This window comes from Cariama cristata, unplaced genomic scaffold (assembly GCF_000690535.1).
Source record: "Cariama cristata isolate BGI_N322 unplaced genomic scaffold, ASM69053v1 scaffold35616, whole genome shotgun sequence".
Taxonomy (NCBI): Eukaryota; Metazoa; Chordata; class Aves; order Cariamiformes; family Cariamidae; genus Cariama; species Cariama cristata.
In genome coordinates, this window is record NW_009621119.1 from 73505 (window position 1) to 94675 (window position 21171).

The window sequence follows — 21171 nt, forward strand, 5'->3', positions numbered from 1 at the left end:
GACAGATAGCTGTACCTCCAGATCATCAGATCTTAACTCTCAGCTTTCCTCAGATGCATTTACCATTGTTGTCATTGGCAGAGTTGTCTGTCTTGGCGTCATACAAAAAAGTCGACAACACACAGTTTCATGTACCAACTGCTGTGATGTAACATATGACTGTCATCTTATGAGGCTGTCAAACTTCAAAAACAAGCAAAGTCGGGAAATAATTAAAATCTTGGTTTTTTGGATCACATTTTGCTCACATTTCTTCTGGCTACTGGGGAGAAAAAGTAAGAGGCAGCAGTGGAAGACTGACCTTTATTCTACTTTTCATCTGTTCTGAACCAAGTTTAAAACCTGTTACTGCAGTACAATTAAAAACATAATTGTGAGTGCTCTCAGGATTAAGCTCTAGAGGCTTTAGGCTATAAAACTAGTACTTACCATAATCTCCATTTTTCTCCAAAATTCTTCCAATTTAGCCATAGGTTTAAGCCACCAATCAGTGCACTTCAAATATCTCTTGCCTTGAAACCAAAACTGCCTAAGCCACTCAAATTCAACCTGCAAGATAAAAACATATAGTAACATAAACATCTATGTTCATTATTTGGGGCAGAAACAGGGTAATGCATGAGTCCAGCAATCCCATAGAAAAGGTTACCAAAGTACTCATTTCTAAATGCACCCTTATTCCTAGCTGTTTATTTTATTTCTATTCCACATGAATTTGTGACCTGAACTACTCCCTCAACCTGACGAGGGGCAAAACCTAACTGTTCTCTTTACATGTGGTACACATACCAAGAACATTAAAAGTTCAGGTTTACTCACAATTGACTCACAGTCAAATATGTACCAACTCCAGCTTATTTTGATCAACATTGTGTGTTTCAAAACATTTCAGTCATATAAAAGACTGATAAAACTTGCAGCCTGGTCAATTGCTATGGAATGAGACTGTAGCATTATAACAAATCATAGTTTCTCATACTTTACCAAACAATCTGGTTACAAGATACGCTACCAATAATTTCCGGATTAACTGGATCTCAGTATGAGAAACAAAAGTGCCCTGCTTGGGCAGACCCGCCGGGGAGAGGGGCTGGCCCCAAGCTGTTCCTGCTCCCTCCACTGCAGCTGCCCACCACTACATCAAAACCCTCTAGCACAGAACAATGCACACGTATCAGGAGTGAAAAAGCAAGTTACAGCTTTTCGGGGCATCTGAAGTAAGAGGTTTTTCCAGGACAATGTTTGTGTGGAAACTGTGCTTTACAAAGAAAACAAATCCCCCACTGAAGCCATAAGAATTCCACTAGGAGCAAGCTAATACTTTTACTGAAAATATGAAACACAGCAAATAGTGTAATACTTTACTAGTTAGAGGTTTTTTTTAAAAAAAAATCATATAGATGGCCCATCAACTTTAAGAGAAGTATGAGCTTACTAAAACATAATATAAATATATAACTCATCAAACATTCTTTAAGCAAAATGATCCATTAATCCTAATTTCCACTGAGCCTTTTTTCCTTTAATAGTAATCTATAGTCCTGGTCTTTAGAATTCTGAATTCATCTTTGTTGTAGTAGTTATGTTTCACATTGAGTTCAAAGCTGCTTTAATCATTATTTGTATCACAAAGAAGTTTTTGTTTATCCCTGCTCAGCTCCAATGATGCAAACAAAGACAACCTGCCAAGGTGCAAGAATAAAGAAAACTGCCCAAAGCTAACACCTAACGCTTTCTTTCCTGCAAGGGTGAACAGAGTGGCTACAGAAACCTGGAAGTGTTCCAGTTAACATTAACTAAATGTTTGTTCAATATATGTTAAAGATTACAATAAAAGATACTTAAATTTGAAGTGTATATAAAGAATATTAAAGCAACTTTGCTGGAAAACGTAACACCTGATTTGTTGGCACACGTAGATCTTAGAAAGTATTTTAAGATACTTTCAAACAACCTGAGTGCTACCCTAGTGACTTTTTAGCACAGAAGTTTGATGACATCCTTCCTAAAAAAAGTTGAAGGAAAGTTTGCTTCCTCTACAGTATCAATGAGGTACGAAGGATCAAGTTATGGTTTGTTAAAACATCAGTATGTTTAGTTTTGGGAAGGCTGAGTATATTGACAGTTCAACTAGAGGTTTAAGCACTCGATACTTTTTTCTCCACCCACTTCTTTTCAGTTTTGCTGGCCTCTACCACAAAAGGGTATAACACACGATGTCTGGCAAACATGTTTCATTAAATGAAACACATGAGGCCATTAATCAATGAAAAAAATTTTTTAAAAAATTAAAATCACTCTTACAATACAGCTCATCATGACAAGAATCTATTTCAGTCAATCTGATTTTTCACGAGTCATTATGATTCGTTACATTAATCTATTTAATTTCAGTTTAATTCAAGTCTGGCATCTTCACCAAATTTTTAATGTATCTTGACCCTATACAGAATATACAACTTGACACAAAAGAGCTGCTTTTTAGGTGTAAGAGGTAAAGTTAAGCAACAGGCTAGTTAATTTTCTGCAGGATTAGCCGGTCTCATCAGAGGTCAGTGTACCAAATCGCAACATGTGGCTATTTAACGATGTGGACTACCATTTACTAGGGCTCTCAAACTTAGGTCTGCATTCATCTCACAATGTCTCCGTTTAGCTCTAAACTGAGTAAACAAAATGGGGGTTGAGGAGAAAAACAATGTTTCACCCATCGACTTAGCCATCAAGCTGTTTGACAAGTGACTGCTCTGAACTATCACCTCTGAACAGATAACTGTTGATTCTAAAAAAATAGTTTTAAAAAAAAAAACACCACCTTGATGAGGCAACAGTGACATGATTTCTCTATCACTCTTGTTTTAGACATATGCAAGCATAAATACTTAGTTTTGCTAAAAACCTCCAGAGATTTCAGTTATGCTAAGTTTGTTCGGTATTTTTAATTTACACATGAACATTTTTTACACCACATCCATTACTAAGTACATGTTTTAACAACATATGCTATCTGCTTTCCAAGTTCTCTTAAAAGCTATGCTCTCTTGCTTTCATTGAACTCTACTGAGCAATATATTTTCCTGTAGCAGGAAGGCACTCCTATTGGCTTGTCTCCTTCCACAAACAGAGGGAGCTGTACCAGGAAAAAAAATGAAAACAAAACCAAACAAACCAACCACCCAAAAACCCCAACAACACAACAGTAAATATTGGAGAGAGACAAAAAGCTCAATTCTAGCCTTATTGGAACTGAAATTACACAACATTCATCATCTGTGACAACACTTTCAGGTTAACAGCTCTTGCCAGGATTTTGTCAAAGAATTTTAATTTGGAGACTCCTGTATATCAAAGCTAACTTTGGTTATCACTAGAATGCATTTTACATGACTGAACAGGACAAAGCCTGAACATATAAACATAAAAATATATATGCTGAGTGTTTGAGGAACAATTTTCACCTCCTAATTAATTTTCACTTATGACTCATATCTGTGCAAGTAAGATCAAAATCAGGCCTCATATGTCTAACCTCAACATATTTTCAAGTTGTCCTTTAAACAATGATTAAAGGCCAATTTTAGGTTATAGTCAATACTGGGTAGTAAAAGGCCAACAGTAGCATTTGACATTTTGTGAGGCAGTGCTCCTCAGTCAATTATTTAAAAGTATTGGTTATTAAATGCCGCACATGTAGGTGATCTATATTTTCTCTCTGCCGTACTAGCCAGCCACCAACCATGCTGTCAACTCACTGATGTGCTAAAACATATTAACCTTCCTTTGGTTACATACACCGCTACTCGTTCTCAGCAATAACCTCAGTGTCTAACACCATATACTTTCAACTTAGCTAACCTAGGCTTTTCTACCTCCCTGTGCATTCACCACACTAAAATTTACCTACTGCTATCATAAAAATAGATTTGCTGTAGGCAAAAGTGACTGTACCTCACAAGCAACAGAGCAATTAATTCAGTCTCAAGTCACGGTAATCATGATTTGATAATCATGGCTGAGTAAAAACCCTTATGAGGACAAAACCCTACCTTTTCAAACTAGAATACTTACTTGGAAATCTGCTACATTTTCAACACAATCCTCAGATGCTAAAAAAAACTTCCTCCAGTGTTTTACTTCATAGAGGACATCCAATTATTAGTTTGGTGTCGGCAAATAAGGAAGTCTTGAAAATACCTCACACAGTATGAACTATTACCAGATTTTGCATTACTCAGAGCAAGGAAAATAAATTTTCTTTGAAATGTGAAGAACAGGCTGGCAATGATCTTTTCTGCAGATTTATTTTTATATGTATGAGCATTTACATCGTCTGTCCAGCAGTGTTTTATTACTTTAAAAAGCATTTACTTGTCAATGGGTTTCCCCAGGTCCCCTGTAGCTCTTTTTGGGACATACCCAGCAGCTATATATATTGTGGAAAGCCAAGTATGATTCAGTAGGGGCAAGAGGTTCACATTCAGTGAACTCTGCAAGTTCATTTATTTCAGGATAAATTATTACTGGCCAAATAGGAATCTGATTGCTTAAAGGGATAATTTCAATCTCTAACACTATATGTGCATTGTTAGGTTATTGTACTTCTGAACTGTCCAGGTAAATAATTCTGTTCACCCTGCTACACTCTGTTCACCAGATACCCTGCTATTGAAGTATTTGTTCAGACTTCAAGCCCATAAGCTACTCAGACAAGCAGCACGCGAACATCCTTAATTAAGGTTATCTTTACTTACAACAACAAAGTACATTCTGGGAGTGAAGTGACTCACACAACTAACAAACAGCACATACCTTGCAATTACTCAGATATTCCTTTGAAGGCTGTTTTAGTGAGGGAGACCATGACAACAAAGCTAAGTCTAAATAAATACTAAACTTCTACCTGGCTGCCCGTTAGAGATGCTAAAAACTCCTCAGGTTAGCATCTTACCTTTTCACCAGGAATACTTCTGTCAAAACACTCAAGACAGGGCTCTGACAAATGAACTATGGGAAATCTAACATCAGTAAAGACATCCCCCAGATACGCACCTAAACCTCTTTTAGAGGTTTCTCTGTCCGCCACAAAAACGGAAAAAAACCTAAGTCTCCACCTCTGCTTCAGATCTTCAGGTCTAACCCACTTTATCAGCAAGTCCATTTTCCTGCCCAGGAATACAAAAGTGAAGGCACAGAATCATACTGCATTCTTTCAGACTTGCTTTTAGGCTCTTTCCCAACACAGATAGTTCATCCAGGCCTCATTTGGCAGAGCAGTTAATTTCAGCACAGACTGTGAATCTGTGCTAAACTACTATATTTTAGCTTAGTCACACATAGCCTGATGGTACTGTGATGGTTCTGCTCCAGTTAATGATCTCTGATGATTACTTCAGAGATGCCAGCAAGTGGGGTAAAAAAACCAAACCTGTGGCATTTCAGGAAGATACAAGAATCTAGAACTATGGCTGCACTGAGTTATCCGAGTTAAACTGAAGAACTTCAGTTACGATGATATTTGAAAACAAAATACAACTGTATCACCACCTCTAGAGATGGGAATACTACCTAATTTCAAGCTCATGATCTCTGGTCCAGAGGCATTGAGAAAAATTCACAAGGAGGTTCAGAACTAGTAGAGAAAGCTGTATGACAGACAGAAATACACAGGCAAAACTGGGTGGCAGTTCTTCATTAATTCCATGTTTGTCTTTTATATTTAAAAATACTAAGGGGAAAAAAAAAGTGACCGAATACTCATCACATGGATCAAATTGAAGACACATTTCCACCAGTAAACAGTTTGATTCTTTAAAGAAATGACACATTCTTGTTTTTCACCTGCCTAAGAAAACTTCAAAACTAGTATTAGTGCCTGAAAATACAAAGATTTATCATACGAGTGAAAGAAGGTAGGAAGCCTTTATATGCAAAAAAAGTTGCATGAGCCTCACAGATCCATATGTTTTCACTTCAGTGATGTTCGAAAAAGAAATGTGCATTTACCAGTGATAAGCCATGAGTAATTTTGTCTACTTGTGCAGCAAATAAATGAAATTTAAGTAGCACTTTAACATATGGAATTTGTCCTTCAAGTGAAGAGGTGACCTTGGGATAAAAAAAAAATTTAAGAAGAGGTGAGTGGGTATTCTCTTTTCAAATGAAATATAGATTCAATTTGTCTGCTCAGTCTAAGTGTGCAATATGTACAAGTTTAACAATGATTTCTGTTACAGTATATCCCATATGCGTAACAGGAAACATCCCTGTATGTCACACAGCAAAATTATTCAGGTGACTGCAAACACCAGGGGCTAGTCTCTCACCTGATGTAAACAGCACATGCCTTTGATGTTAAAGGACCCGTGCAAATTTACACCAGCTGTGCATGTGGCCCTAGCTGTGCAAAGCACATATGCGTGTAGTTTTAAGGACTGACCCTGATTAATGTTTCGTAAAACCCTGCATGCATAAGACTTCTTTAAATTGCTCTAGGAGCTGTTTTGCTAAAAGTCAAGGGTGCAAATCTTTTGCCGTCACTACACTCAATTTAACCAACTCTAAACACAATACAGACAAAAATGTGTTATATGAAGTTTTAGTAACAATACACAATATTATATTCCATAGCAGATAGTGATTTAAATAGTTTACACAAATTCTCAGTGAAAGCTACCTATACAGCTGCCAAAAGTGATCAACTTAGTAGATTACCTTAGTAGAAATATAGCACAGCTCCTTCAAAAGGTCTGAATATAGGAGTGTTGTAAAAAACTACTGATAGAATAAGTAAAAAGCAGTTCAGATGTTTGTATTAACTGGTTGCTATAGCTGTTTTTAAAGAGAGATGATCATCAGTGCTTTACAGTTAGGAACAGCTGAAAGCTTTGTTTCAGGTAGAAGCACGGCTTTCCAAAGCAGCTTAACAATCTGTCATTTTAAACTCCTAATACATAGCCTTGAGTACATTTTCTATAACTTTAAAAAAAGAAAGAAGAAAAAAAAAGAAGTACTAAATTTACCTTCTTCAGAAACACCACCCTTGTAAGAAGACAGAGTCCATTGTATCACATTCCTGACTCTACACACTAACAGAGAATAAGTCAAATCTCATTTTTGGTGATACTGTCTACTTTTATACCACAGGAAAAATTACCTGTTTCTGCAGTTTCCCAAGTACCGTCTGATATTTTCAGTTCATTTGTCAAATTAGTGTGTTGGTTAAGACATCAGTACTTCAAGCAAGAAAGCACTGCCAGTGTCAGTGAAATCCTGCCAAAGTGCATTGTTACGCTTGCATATTTTGTAGCTCAGAACAACCTGCTTAAATATGCTCCTCACAATTATTCACTGTATTTTCTTCAGAACATACTTTAAAGCACATACTCACAATTGTGTCACACCTGGCATTCTGTAAAAACCTGGTTCAACACCCGATGAACAACTGCAAAATTTCACCTGCTAACTTTCCCTCTAATTCTTTTTTCCCCTCCCTCTCTTTGTTAGAGAAGCACTAGAGTAGTTTGGTTTGTCCACCACGCTATCAGATTTGGTGTAATATCACTGAAACTACTCTTTTACTCTACCAGCAGAGGGATCTTAAGAAGGAAAAATGAAAACTTCAGGGGAATGAAAGAATCAATCCAAGTGAATCCCAGTTACTATACCCAAGTAAAAAAGTCACAGAAAAAAACATTTCAAACTTATACAGAGCAATGCCTTGTGAGCAGCTGAACACACTTTTAATACCATTAACTCCATGAGTAGACCGCACCTCTCAGAACCTGGCTGAATTATTTTCAGTGCAGATATCTCACCTCATTATGTATTTCTTCTACTTGCTTTACAACTGCAGTTTCCAGTGATTTCAAAGATAAAGCCATTGAATCAGAATCAGTCTGTAAATTCTGGAGTGCCAGTTCACATCGTCCAAATATGTATTCCAATGTTCCTCTCGAACACTATAAATAGATAGAATAAAAATTTATATATAATCACTTCAGAACATATATATTTCTCAAATACGCTGAACTATTGGCTTCTGAAAAAAGTGTAGGAGCAGAAGAGATGTATTTCTGTAACTTTATTTCATGATCTTTTAAACAAAAGAGCAATGCCTCCTGGATTGTCTACACAGTTATTGATATAAATTATGCAAAAGTTTAATCTAGCAAACATCTAGCCAACCAGTACAGCATGGATTGAAAGGAGAAAGAAAAGAATTCCTCTTAAATTTAATTTACAAATATGGCATACAAGAACACAGCCATCATTTCCATTGCTTCCTGGCCAGTTTTTGACAGTATTTCAGAATCAATTGCATTTGCCCAGTTGTACGCCCATAACAATGCTTCTAGTAACATTAAAAATGTAATTCCATATCCAGTCTGAGAATTGTTTGCTTACAAGATATAGGGAATATGAACAAAACAATTTTGCACTTGTGCTCCTTTTATTTTGTTGTCATTAAGTTACCTTCAAAATTACAAGGAAAGCTGTAAAAATAATTTTGAAACAGAAAAAAGAAGAAAATTTCCATACTATATAACCTGAAGTCACAGTAGTTTACAAAGCATAATCACTTAATAGAGAAGCTTTTCATACTGTGAAAAGAAGCGTGCATTTTCCTGCAGAAGTAACACAGGGACAGGAGCAGTAGGTCAGAGCACTCTTAAAATGAGAGATAAAAATACAGAATTATTTGATTTAAAATGTACAGTGTACTTTAACTTTATGTCAAAGCCCAGTGCAAGCAAGCAGAGTATATATTTGTTTGGGAAATAAAGACACTTTTTTAGATTACAACTTATATGTATGTGTATGTCCATGTTTGGTGTTATTCCTTTATTTCCATTCCTGTAGAAATTAGGAAGAGTAATGTAAAAAAAAAAAAAAAAGAAGTATACAGATACATGTATCTCTCTCACTTCAACAGTGGTATATTTTGCTTTGCTGAAAGAAGGAAGTGGTAATTATAATTTTTCAAAATATCTTTTTACAATACAGTCTTTTTATTTTTCTGTATGCTTTCCTATTAGAATACTACATAAACAAAACTACTGATAACACCATGGAAAGGAACAGGGAGAAGAGGTCTAGTAAAAAAAAAAAGTATCTTAGCACTTGAGAATATCAGGCTGGAGCCTTGTTATCTCAGAATGACTCTGAGACAAGGGACTATCACTTTTCTGCTTCTTCAGCCATCAGATGCACAGAAGGATCTAATTTAAAGCATACTCATGACTGTTCTTGGTTATTCTGACCTCCTAAAGGCCATTGCTGCCAGTGGACACTACTGACATAGGTGTTTTGAATATTTCTGTCTCTTCATGAGTATTGCCTTTCAGCTAGGACTGGGATATGTTGACAGTAAAAAAGTTTTAAAATATACCTTATATGACTTACTGTGGGTTTAGGCACACTACCAATACAGAAACAAGTGTACCCCAACTCAAAAATAAACAAATAGTAGTTGTTCAAAAATACGGTTTTAGTCATAAGCATAACTCTGCACCACAGTCCTGGATAAGACAACATGTTACATATACAGTACCAGAATAGTAGTTTTACAAATGACCAAACAGCAAAGCATTTTTGATACTTACATCCGCCACTCTGTGAGTTGAGCTGAATCGAGGTGAAAAACCAGCCAGAACACAGTGCTGATGTGTCATATTGAGATCATCTAGAGACAGATTAGAAAACCTTAAGTACCAGGAAAAATTATATTTAATAAAACTTATTCTGGCTGAATATGAATTAAAGACACTACATTAAGCATTTAAAGAAAAAAAAAATAGAGAATTCAGTCAGATAGTACTATCTTCATAAAGCTCTAATACTCAGCAGAGCATGATAACTATTCACTGTCCTAGTGTTACAAAGAACTCTATTCATATTAGTATTCTCCCCGTTCATACAGTTTAAAAATGGCATTTTCCCACCTCTTATGGGAAAAGTTCAACTAAACAAATTAATTCTTTCAAAGTTGAGGATTACTATAAACAACAGACTACTCAGAAATTACAATCTCTTTTCTCAAAAATCACTAAACAATACTGACATTTCTTGAAAAAAGAAACAAAAAAAACAAAAAAGATAAAGACATATTATTTCATCTTTTTAACTGAAACTTGTCTGAAGTTCTCCCTTCACCTCAGAGCCAAGAAACTGGGAACTCAGAAAGCACAATCTGCTCAAAGACCTGTCTCCAAAGCATTTCATTTGTGACTTTCCTGTAGCCTGTCAGAGGGCTGCCATGGACTGGAGTTCACAAACTGGCAAACACAGCCCCACAAACCCTGTAGATGGAACCTACGTGGTTGCCATAAGAGTTTTGTCAAAATTATCCTAACTGAAAAACTCTGAAATTCTGACAAATTAGCACTTTTTAGAGGAAACACATTCCTTTGGAAAAGTTCAGACTAAATCTAGTAACAACACTCACTGTTACACTGAAAACCATTCAAGAAGTGCTTTCAATTCAAACAGTATGGGTATTAAAATTATGCTGCCCTCTCAACCTTAACAAGATATTCAGGAATATCTAGCAAAAATTTCTGCAAAATCACTCTTGGGTTATAGTTTTGTAAGTTAGTGGAAACAGACTTAAAGAAACCCAAACATACAAAACTAGATGACCTGAAGAGTCACCAAACAAAAAAATCATCATAAACAAAATTAGAAGAGAACAGGAATAGAGATCTACAAGATGCTAGTTAACTTGGAGTCTGTATTTTCAACAGCATCTATTCTTTCAGGGAATTTAGCTTAAGTCATCTTAATACAGCATGATGAGAAACTATCAAGCTTCATCTTTCCATCACATAAATATAATTTCTCTTGAAGAGATCAAGATTTGCATACCTGAAACCTGATACACCGTACTCTTAATTTTTGAAAATGCTCTTCTAATCCTAACAACAGACTACCATACTGACAAGAACACAGTGTGTGAGGCTTAATGGTATTCTCGTTATTCCTGAAAAAAATATATGCTCTAAAACTTCAGGCTTGCTGCAAGGTAAAGTAAAAGTTTTAAAACTGAGAAATCTAATGAATAAGAATTCAGAAAAACTACTGATTTTATCCTAGCTGCACGAACAATGTCATCTTTTTATGAATTATATAAGCAACTGTTAACAAAGTTCATACCTACGACAGCAGATAGCATCACAAACTTGGAAAAAAAAAAATCCGAAAAACAATTTATGTAAGGCAGACAAGTATCATGAAACAGGATTGAATTCCCACTGAGAAAGTTTCAACGGAAGGTTTATTTTCTATTTGCATGACGTTTGCAGATAGATGAAGCTGAAAAACTTGAAAAAACTCTCCAAAACAAACAAAAAGAACCTAGGAAAAAGCAGTTTCCTACATAAACATATCAGGGTTAAATTGCATAGAACCAAGTCTTGCAAGGGCCACAGAACAGTATTATCTGCAGACATTGCAACATTTAAATATCACAATCACTTTCAAGAAGAATTGAGAAAACAAACCTAAACACTTCCACCACCCCATTCAGTGCTCATCCATTGCGGTGTGTACATGTAGCAAACACAGCATTACAAGTATTACATTTTGATTTGCACCTTTATTCAAACCCTTTGCAAATCTTGCATTGTAGAGCTCCCCCTTGAAATTGTTTCCAACTGTCTCTAATCCTTTATGAATCTTAGAAAGAAGTCTGTAATTTTAATTTAAGAGTTTATAATTCATCTAAAACTGTCATTGTACAAAAAGAGTTGAAGCTTCATGGATTGCATGTCTCAAAGGATATTTGAGAAATACATTCTAGGTCTTAAAAGATTACAGTAAAGATTTGCTTTCCTTTTTCTTCTAAAAATATATTAATTGAAAAGAAAAAGTACTCTTTGTTAACTTGGCCATTGCTCATTTAGCAGCAAAAGCTTTTATTCAGATACAGAACACTACATCCAGATCACTATTTTGGTTTTAGAGACAAACCAGAACTGTTACCTTCCTTGGACACCCATGTCAAAACTACCATAGTGCTCTCACGGTTTTAGGTAATATACAATACATATGGAGTTAACATCAGTTTTACATGACTAAACACTGACCGGTGAGGTTTGGAAAACCAAAACACAGCCTCTCCAGTATTATGCATTACATAAAATACATGCATATAAGAGTACGGATATGCATATCAGTCCTGCTCTGGAAAACTGCATGCAGGCAAGTTATTTGTCAGACAGTTCTCAGGAATTTGTGGTGAAGTAAGATCCAACATGGCATCTTTTCTCCACGAAACAGTGGGCCCTCATCTTGCCACAAATTCAAGACCGCTATGGCAGGGACACCTCATAGACATTTCAATATCTATTACAAAAACAAAACCCCATAAAACTTATGTGAACTGTATAATGCATATAAGAAGTAACTTGTTATTTTAAATCACCATTGACACCAACTTAGCAATGTATTTAGTACAGCTTCAAGAACTGTCACATAATCCTTTCTCCTTCTTAAAACAGTCTTGCCTTCCATATGTATGCTTACGAGATGCATATGTCAATTAATTAACTGCTAGATAAGAAAGGAGTTTTGAGAATTGGACTATAATTTTCTGCTTACATGACTGTTCCTCTCCCAAAGCTTTCCCACATCTATAAAAAATGCTGTCACTTGCACAGCCTATTTTTCTGAAGTCTGATCAGGTTTCTCACTTGCTCATAAATTTTAAAACACTACAAATTATCCAAATTTAAAATATTAATTCTAGAAAACAACTCAAGAAAAACTAATGAAGTCCAATACAAGCCAGAGTGCTATCCTGACCAAAGAGAATTTTCTCAACCAAAGCCTAATCACGCACATTAAAGGTATTCATATTTAATTGTATTAACAGAATACCACTGTGCCACCAATCACTGTGCAAGTGTGGATGATTACTTGCACTTTAGGCAGTATAATGCCGAAATCAGCTTCCCCAAACTACTGACAATATTGTAAAGGGTTTGTTTGCATTCAAAAGGAACACAACTTGGTTGGCAACAGACACTTGGCGTTTGAATGCTGGAAAAAATAACTTCATTTTTCTGTCTGAGGTGGAGCACCTAAGAAACACGGAGACTATTTCCTGCATACATGTATATGGCAAAACTTGTATTTCTTTTAAATGGATTGCTTTATTCTTTTATTTCTACTACTTTCTGCCTGCCACTTCCCAATGAATCATCTGCCACCTTATGGCCAGATCCCATTATAGGGCTACTATAGCTGAGGAAAGATTTATTAAAAGAAATTAATCACATGTATGATTGTGTACAGGTGGCCAAAGCCACCTTAGAAAGCAAAGTTATCAACTTGAAGTCTTTAAATTATTTGGAGGTCAGATTTTGACTTTACAGATGAAGTACTAAGAAGTCATAAGAACATTTAACAGATGATCAGATTAGTTGCAAATGCATACAACTATTTCACACAGAATTTCCAACTACAGAAGCTTCAGATAACGCACGTTGTACAAAATGTAGTTACAAAAAGGAGTTTGTATTTAATACAGATCCCTATTCCTCACACCTGCAGGAAAAGAAAAAAAACAACCCACAAACCTAAACAACACAAAACCATCTAAGGTATTTGGTGCTTTAATACATTTATCCATGCAAGGCCCCTGGAAAGTTTGTAACTGACACAGAAAAACCTAAGGGTAAGGAGAGGTTAAGGGATTTGCCAAAGTTTGCATGGAAATTCTGAGAAGCAGGCTTACAGCTCCTAAAACTAACACTATTGTTTTAACACCTGACCACCCTTCTATCAGATGCAGTCTATTAATCTCTATATGGACCCCCTTTTCAGACAAGCTTCTTGGTGATTTTCCTGCTATTTACAGACAGCAGATACACTTTGGAATTTGGAACCTGCATATTCTATTTTAAGTTGGGAGTGTGAGTTCATGTCATAGATTTTTCTGTCCCTCTCCTGTACAGACTTCTGTCATCCTGTTCTTTTCTCAAATACATCCCTCCCAACACAGAATCTCAACACAGCCCTCTCCAATGCTTGAAAGTACTGCCAGTTCCTCTCTTTTCTCTCTGATCCTGTTCTTCTCAGTCCCTGTCCCTGCTCTGTCCACACCTAACACCTATGCTTTCTTCCAGACAGCTGAATTACCTGGGCACCACCAGTAGAAACACTGAAAGCCCAGTCTTTGTATAGCCTTTGTCAAAAGAACAAATTAATGGATATGTGTATGTATATATACTTAACTAACGTATGTATATCAAACTAATTCTACTACTTAACTAATTATCAGAGCACCAGTGAAGTGAGGAGCCAAAGCACTCAGAGAGGAACAATGACAGTACACCCATGTCACTGCAGACTTTTAAGACATAACAAATACAAGGTAGAAAGAAAGCAAATTAATTCTTAGTCAATCCTTATTGAAAGGAGCAGGGACTAAAGGCCCGAAACTTATTACTTCTAGGTAAAGTACTTCCCAAGAAAACACAAACCACAATGGCAAATGCTCTCAGAATCAGCAATGGGGGGTTATATTGTCTTTTCTATCTTCGTTCAAGTGTTCTTCCTGAACTTTTTAGACGATTGTCTTTTTGTCATGTATTTCACGAAGCAGATAAAAGATACAGTGGGGTTTAAAGCACTGACAAAAGTGTTGATATTCTAAACACCACAAATATCTACAAACAAAAGTGAAATGGACTTGTGCTATTAGTTTCCTTAACTACCATAAATAAACAAAGAAATTTCTTTTTAACCACATTAGTGCAATTTTCAAAAGCACTAAAATGCTTTTCCACCATTTCCAATTCTACTTGTATCCAACTGCACAAAACGCTTCAACAGGAGAAAGCCTAACCAAACTAATTTTACTCTACGTACGTCAACAAAAAGCACCAGGAAAGTATGTCTCCTTCCCCAAGAAATTATGGGTCAATGGAATACTACTTTCATAACAGAAAGCTAAAGGGATGATCTGTCCCTAATTAAGAAATAGAATGAATTAAAGGGGTGAACTTAAAAAAAAAAAGATTTCTGGGATTTGCGAAAGTTCATGATCAAAGTTTGGTAACAACACGTACATTTCTGGGTTCAAAATGTTAATAACTAAGGAATACAGCATTTGGACTAAATGTGGACTCCAAGGAAAAAAAAAAAAAAAAAGAAGAGGTTTTAACAACTCCAACACATTCAAGATGCTAGAGAGCAAAGAGGGTTCAAGTAGTTTGTGGAAACAGAAGCAGATTAAATATCTAGAAATAGTTTAATGAGCCACTATATACATGTGGAAGTGTTTCCATTAAATACTTATCTTTAACCACAAGCCAATCTCTGCAATGTGTGCACCCTCCTTCTGGTTGGTTATGAAAATAATTTTTTGATGCTTCTTGAACTATAATTTGCTGGGAGTGGGGAGTGCTATAAGATTCCAAGTTCATCTTCATGCTGTTTTAAAACCCTAACCTTCAAGCAAGAGCTTGATCTATGGGAAACAGCTGCAGAAAAGTAAATCTCCCTTTGAAAAAGTCCTGAATGTATTTTCGTTAAGTACGTTTTGAAGTCATGGTAGGAAAATTAGTGAAAATTGTAAATCTGCTTGCAAATCTGGTCGTGTCTAACTCAAAGATTAGGGGAAAGATTCCAATTTAATAGTAAGACCATGACAACCCTAGTTAAGCATGCTCTAGGACAGAGCAGATGGGGCCCTTTGCTCACCTCCACGCGTTTTGGATTTATTGCATGCACCCAACACGTTTCATATTAGACACCCCTTGACTGTGTACTTGAGACAGCAGGGTTCAGTATGCACTTCCTCCGCAGACCAATATATTATTCTAAATTGAGCTAAAGTGTTTCCGTTTCATGAGTGATATAAAGTTCAGATTTGAGTTTTTAGGCAGCAGATTTGCAGTCATTCACCAGATCTTTTTTCTTCATACTAGGAAAAGTAAGCCTTAAAATCTGTCTTACTGAAAGTAATTTTGGATTTTGTTTGGTTTTGTTTAAACAAAATACATTTATATTATTGTAATAGCTTACTTGAAGAATGGATTTGATCACTTCATGTTTAGTACTAATGTACATTTAAATTATGGCTTATGATTTCATCTGAAGAGGACTGCTGAGAATGCAGGTGTAAATTTGAATTTTAGGACTGCATTTTACTAAAATTCTACCTAGAACAACAAAAAGCATTTTACAGAGTTAATGAAGAGGAACATAAACATTACTAAATGTCTACTAGAAATGCTAAAAAACACCTCAATCTTTTTGTTACTTTGATATACCCATTGATCAGGATTTACAAGTTACTGTAATTGCACATTACTATTAGAAATATCAAGTTACCACATTTTCTTATCTAAGATTTGTGTGTACGATATTAGGAAATAGTTGAGGTATTACAGGTACAGGAATTGATAGGCCCTGACTTTTTAATTATAAGCAACATATTGAATTTGACATTTCAGTATTTTACAACATTCATAAGGCAGTAAGCACTATACCATTTCAACAATTGGAAGAACAGATCTACAGAGCTGCTAAGTTTTTCGCTAGAGTTGGATGAGTCAGTGGTAGTCAGAAAAAGTACACAGTCCTACCAATCAGTTGCCGTATACCAGCAGTTGCTACTAGCTGCAGTACTCTTATCTTAATGTTGTATCTTCCAGATGCCTTGCACACTGCTGCCACTGCTTTTAAAATAACGTCAGCAAGAAGATTCTACTCACTGAAATGAGGTTCTGGAATGTATGATGTGTAAATGCACAAGATAAATCTAAATCTAAAATTGCCTTCTTCATTGTCAAGTTACTTTTTATACAGTTTTCATATTTTATCTTTTAGATGGCATCCTCAAGATGCCTCCTCTTAAAAGTCAGTTCAAAAACACATGAACAGTAAAAAAAATACACTAAAACTTTGTATGTCCACTTATATTGTCTTTCACTTCAAGTGAAAATGATAAAGGCAGTTCTGCTGTACACAGAAACCTAATAAAAGGGCCAGTTTGAGAATACTCTCTCAGACTGTGAGAGTACTTTTTTTTTAAAGTAAATGAGGAAAAAAAAAAAGGCTATAGAAATGCAGAAGAGATTATCAACACCTAGCCTATAGAGCTCAAATCTGCAGCTCTCCACAAAGTATTAATAAGAAAGTGATTTACACATCGTCTTCAAAAGAACGTTTACTATATCCTTTGTTTCCATCTAAATATGATCGTGATGTTATGTGTTACATAAACTAACTTTCTGACCCATCCCTCGTGTAGCATCCCTGTTAATACTTTAGTTACTGTATATAAATTCCATCAGGGAATAAAAAATATCCTTATGATCTGGTAACTCAGTCAACTACAATCTACAGTATTTTGCAATAAAAACACTGAAGTTAGACCCCTTCTTTTAATAATTGCCTTCTGAATCTGTTGCCTAGCAAAGCTGTGCATGCACAAAATTTCCAGTCAAGAAGGATAAGATAAGAAGTTTACCTGATGCCCGAACTGCTATTGCACAAAAATGGATTAATAATTCCCTTCCTAGGAATGTTTGGCTACCACTTAAACTTCACTTTTATATGACAAATGTCTCAGTTTCCCTCCAGGTTGCTACTCTAAATCCTCACAAATATAGAAAAGGGAGGCACATCCACACCACTGTGCCAAAGGATCTCACATCTTAACACTTCATCTGTTCATGTCTGAACATACTTAAAAGCACAAACAGTCCAGTGCCTTTACACAAGATACGTCATTGATGACAGTGCACAAGATCTGATGAGGTAACTAAGAACAACAAATGGTGTATGTTTTTTAAGACAGCCCACAAATGTATTGCTTGTAGCAAGTAAGCTGTTTTTATATTTCTTGGAAGATAACAGTGAAAGGTAAAAGTGAAAAGAATGTTCAGCCCAACAAGTTGGCAGTGTGATAGGTCATTCAAGGGACATCCTTCGACGGAGTATACCTTCCAAGTCACAAACACATAAACAGAGAACACTGCAAGTGCTCTCACTCTTCGAAGACGATGTCTGTCAAGCCAAGACACTAAACAGGGAAACATGATGTTGTCAGAAACATTGTTCATGTTTTCAGTTGTGTGATTTATAACTAGATTTGTCTGAACAAAAATGATAACCAAGAGAAACACGTCAAAAGAGAAAGCAACAGATTTTGTGTCACCAAACCTTAGCCACAGCTCTTGTTTTGTTTCTTTCAATGGAAAAACCTTAGTGTGTGAGCTCAGCTGCTCAAGTAAAAGAACACAATTTTGTTTTCTTTTTTTAATCCTCTACATCCGAGATATTGAGACTCACTCTTGGAGTATGACAGCTCTGTTCATTATGATCTTAGTATAATCCCACTACTAGAAAATAGCATGCTTGAATATACACATGGAAAATTGTAGCAGAAGGAGAGAAGTGTCAAGTCTAAAACTGGGGACCAATAAAACCACAGATTGGCAGAATGGTTGAAACTTCAAGAACCACAGTACCAGAAAACTTTGAGACTGCTACTGTCACAGCTTACATAATATGTAGCCACTCTATAAGCCAAACTCAAGAACAGGGATTTTTTTTCTTGAACATAACAGACGTAGATGCTCACAGTTACTCAGGAAAACTGCATTAAGAATAGAAAATGGAATCAGCATCTACAAATACAAGGATGGGACAGATAGAGCTCAACTTCTCACAAGATCTAGGGAAATTCTGCTTACAGCCCAAAGCTTGGCTCAGACTAGCAATTCTGACAGCACAACAGAAAAGGTTCGAAAAGAATTATTTCCTTTCTTAGTTGTGAAGTGAAAGAAACATTTGGAAAAAAAAGTTCCACAAAATACACTGGGAGTGGGCAAGGTAGGAGGAATTACACACTCTAGCCAGATCTCATGCCTTTCTAAATAAGGAAAGCCCTAGCTGAAAGGAAAGTATGATAATTTATATTAAAATGTGTCATTTTCTCTGTTTTCAACAGAAAGTTAACCTTCTTAGCCCTTGAAAGTTACCAAGCATCAAGTAGAAGTCTCCTTGCTCAAGTGGCATTGCTAATCCAGGCGTCTCTATGTCCCATGCTACCTTCAAGCCTACGTGCCAAACAGCTGGGTCTCTTCCCTTCAGTTTTTGTTCACTACTTTCTTCCACGGCTGAACCTTTAAGAGAGAGGGGAAAAAAAACCACCACAAAGACAACAGACAAGGTGAGGACCATAAAATACAAAATCTGGTCTAACAATACAGACTTAACAATATCCCACATTGGTACAATCTTAATAGGTTTAAATTTTCTATAATCTTCATTTGGTATAATCACCATCTCCAAATTAAAAAGTACATAATATGTAAAAAAATGCCATATGAGATCAAGAATTTTTTGCAACCAACTTTACTAAGATGAAAACTTCATGTGAGCTACAAAGTTAAGGCAAATCAAGGCCAAGTTTATAATGAACTCAAGTTTTTCAGATGTTCTCAAGTAGATGTAAGGAGCTTTAATTAATCTTCACTCTTAATTTTTTTTCCTTACCAAAACTATAAAAAACTATAAAACTACTACATTACTAAAACTATAAGCATAGAAGAAAAAAGAAAAAAATGCAGCAACACTGATACAAAACCAGGTAACTTCTGAAAGAATTTCAAGTCATAAACTGCCAAAGCATTTTATGAACAATTTCATTTGTTTATGTACTTGCAATTTCACCTAATCATAAACTGAGGCAAAGTAAGGTGAAATAATGGGCACAAAACACAATCTAGACCAATAACATTGAGTGAATCTTGGAATCATACCTGTCATTCTTTTCTCAAAATTATTAGGCAAACATGCTAGATAATATGTGCACGAGCCAACAAAGCTTCAAAACATTTGTCACAACATTTTTCTTATCATTAAGCAACATGAATGTGCTGAGCTTGGGGAAAAAATAATCCACTGCATAGAATTAGTACGTAGAGCCTAATCCCTCAGAACTATTTTCATAAGCTTACTTCACTGCAGTATAAATTGAAAAATACAGTCAGGATTTATAACAAGGTACTTGGGAGCTATGGTATAACAGTTTTATGGCTAAAGTAACAGAGCATTTTGACAGAGGGAGGATGAAGTTTTAATAAGCAGTTGGCACAGAACAGCAGTGAACAGTTAGAAAACATCAACTATGTAGCATGCCTAATTATTGCTTATGTTAGTAATAGTGTGTGCCCCCTTCACTGTCTATTTCAAGTGTGCTTTCATGTAATAATTTTTAAAACTTTTGTCTTCACTTAATTCTAGAATAAAAATACTAAAGATCTATAACTCTTATTATAATATGCACACATAAAAAGTGATCTTGAACTCACACTTTCAAAATATTCAAGTCATTTATATCACATGGTTACCGCAGTGTTTGTTTAGTTGGGAGTAGCCTTTAAGAGAAAATTAAGACAATTTATTAATTATGTCAATTAAATACTGCCTAATTTCAGAAAGCAGAGCGCCAAAATCTTTTAAAAAGTCAATCTAAAGTTCCTAGTTAAAACTCCTACTGTAAATTCAGTCCCTGTATTCCCTCCCTTCACTGCTGCAGTTCTCATCCAGCTGAAGCTTTGGCTCAGGAGCAGCTCTAGGCCTTTCTATCAAGGAGCACACAAATGAGAAAACAAGAGCTAGCAAATACTCTGAAAAATCAATACTAAAGTCTTCAAGGGCCTTTCATATTTTCTGCCCTGTTCAGATAAATCGTAACTTAATTTAAGAAAAATGTTTTCTGAAAACTGCAAATAGGATGGCTTTCAAGGCATTTTTAATGTAATACATCATGGATATTATAAAAAGAGGTAACCTTTCTGGGTTAACTCTCTCTGTTATGCTGCTTTCCCATTCACTTTGGCAGCAGCACTGTTCACAATATGGCACCAATAAAATATAGAACTACAATCAGAGACAGCAATTTCAATCAAAGTTTCCTGGGGTCTCCTCATAAATCCAGCACCTTTGGAATGTGCTCGTTAAAATGACTTATTTTTTGCAGTTTGATAAATTTTTTATTGCTTAAGTACAGAGTTCAAATGTAGCTCACAGTCTCCTTTTCTGTGTATTCTCAATTATTGCACCTTATAATTATCAGCAGCAATTGAAACTGATTGCTCCTACGATGTTATTTTGGTAACAAATGGAAGCAAGCTGCTACTAGCTTTTAAA

General features: G+C 35.7%; 1 protein-coding gene across 1 annotated transcript in view; it reads right to left on the reverse strand.

Annotated features, from left to right (window-relative positions):
- The window catches only part of FTO (fat mass and obesity associated), a gene marked incomplete at its 5' end in the record, with an annotated part of 67992 nt that overhangs the window by 34870 nt on the left and 11951 nt on the right, over positions 1–21171 (reverse strand). Inside the window, 4 exons of the mRNA XM_009701844.1 lie at positions 430–549; positions 7815–7958; positions 9603–9682; positions 18996–19139. Coding sequence (XP_009700146.1) covers positions 430–549; positions 7815–7958; positions 9603–9682; positions 18996–19139 — 488 coding nt within the window. The remainder of the gene's footprint in view (positions 1–429; positions 550–7814; positions 7959–9602; positions 9683–18995; positions 19140–21171) is intronic.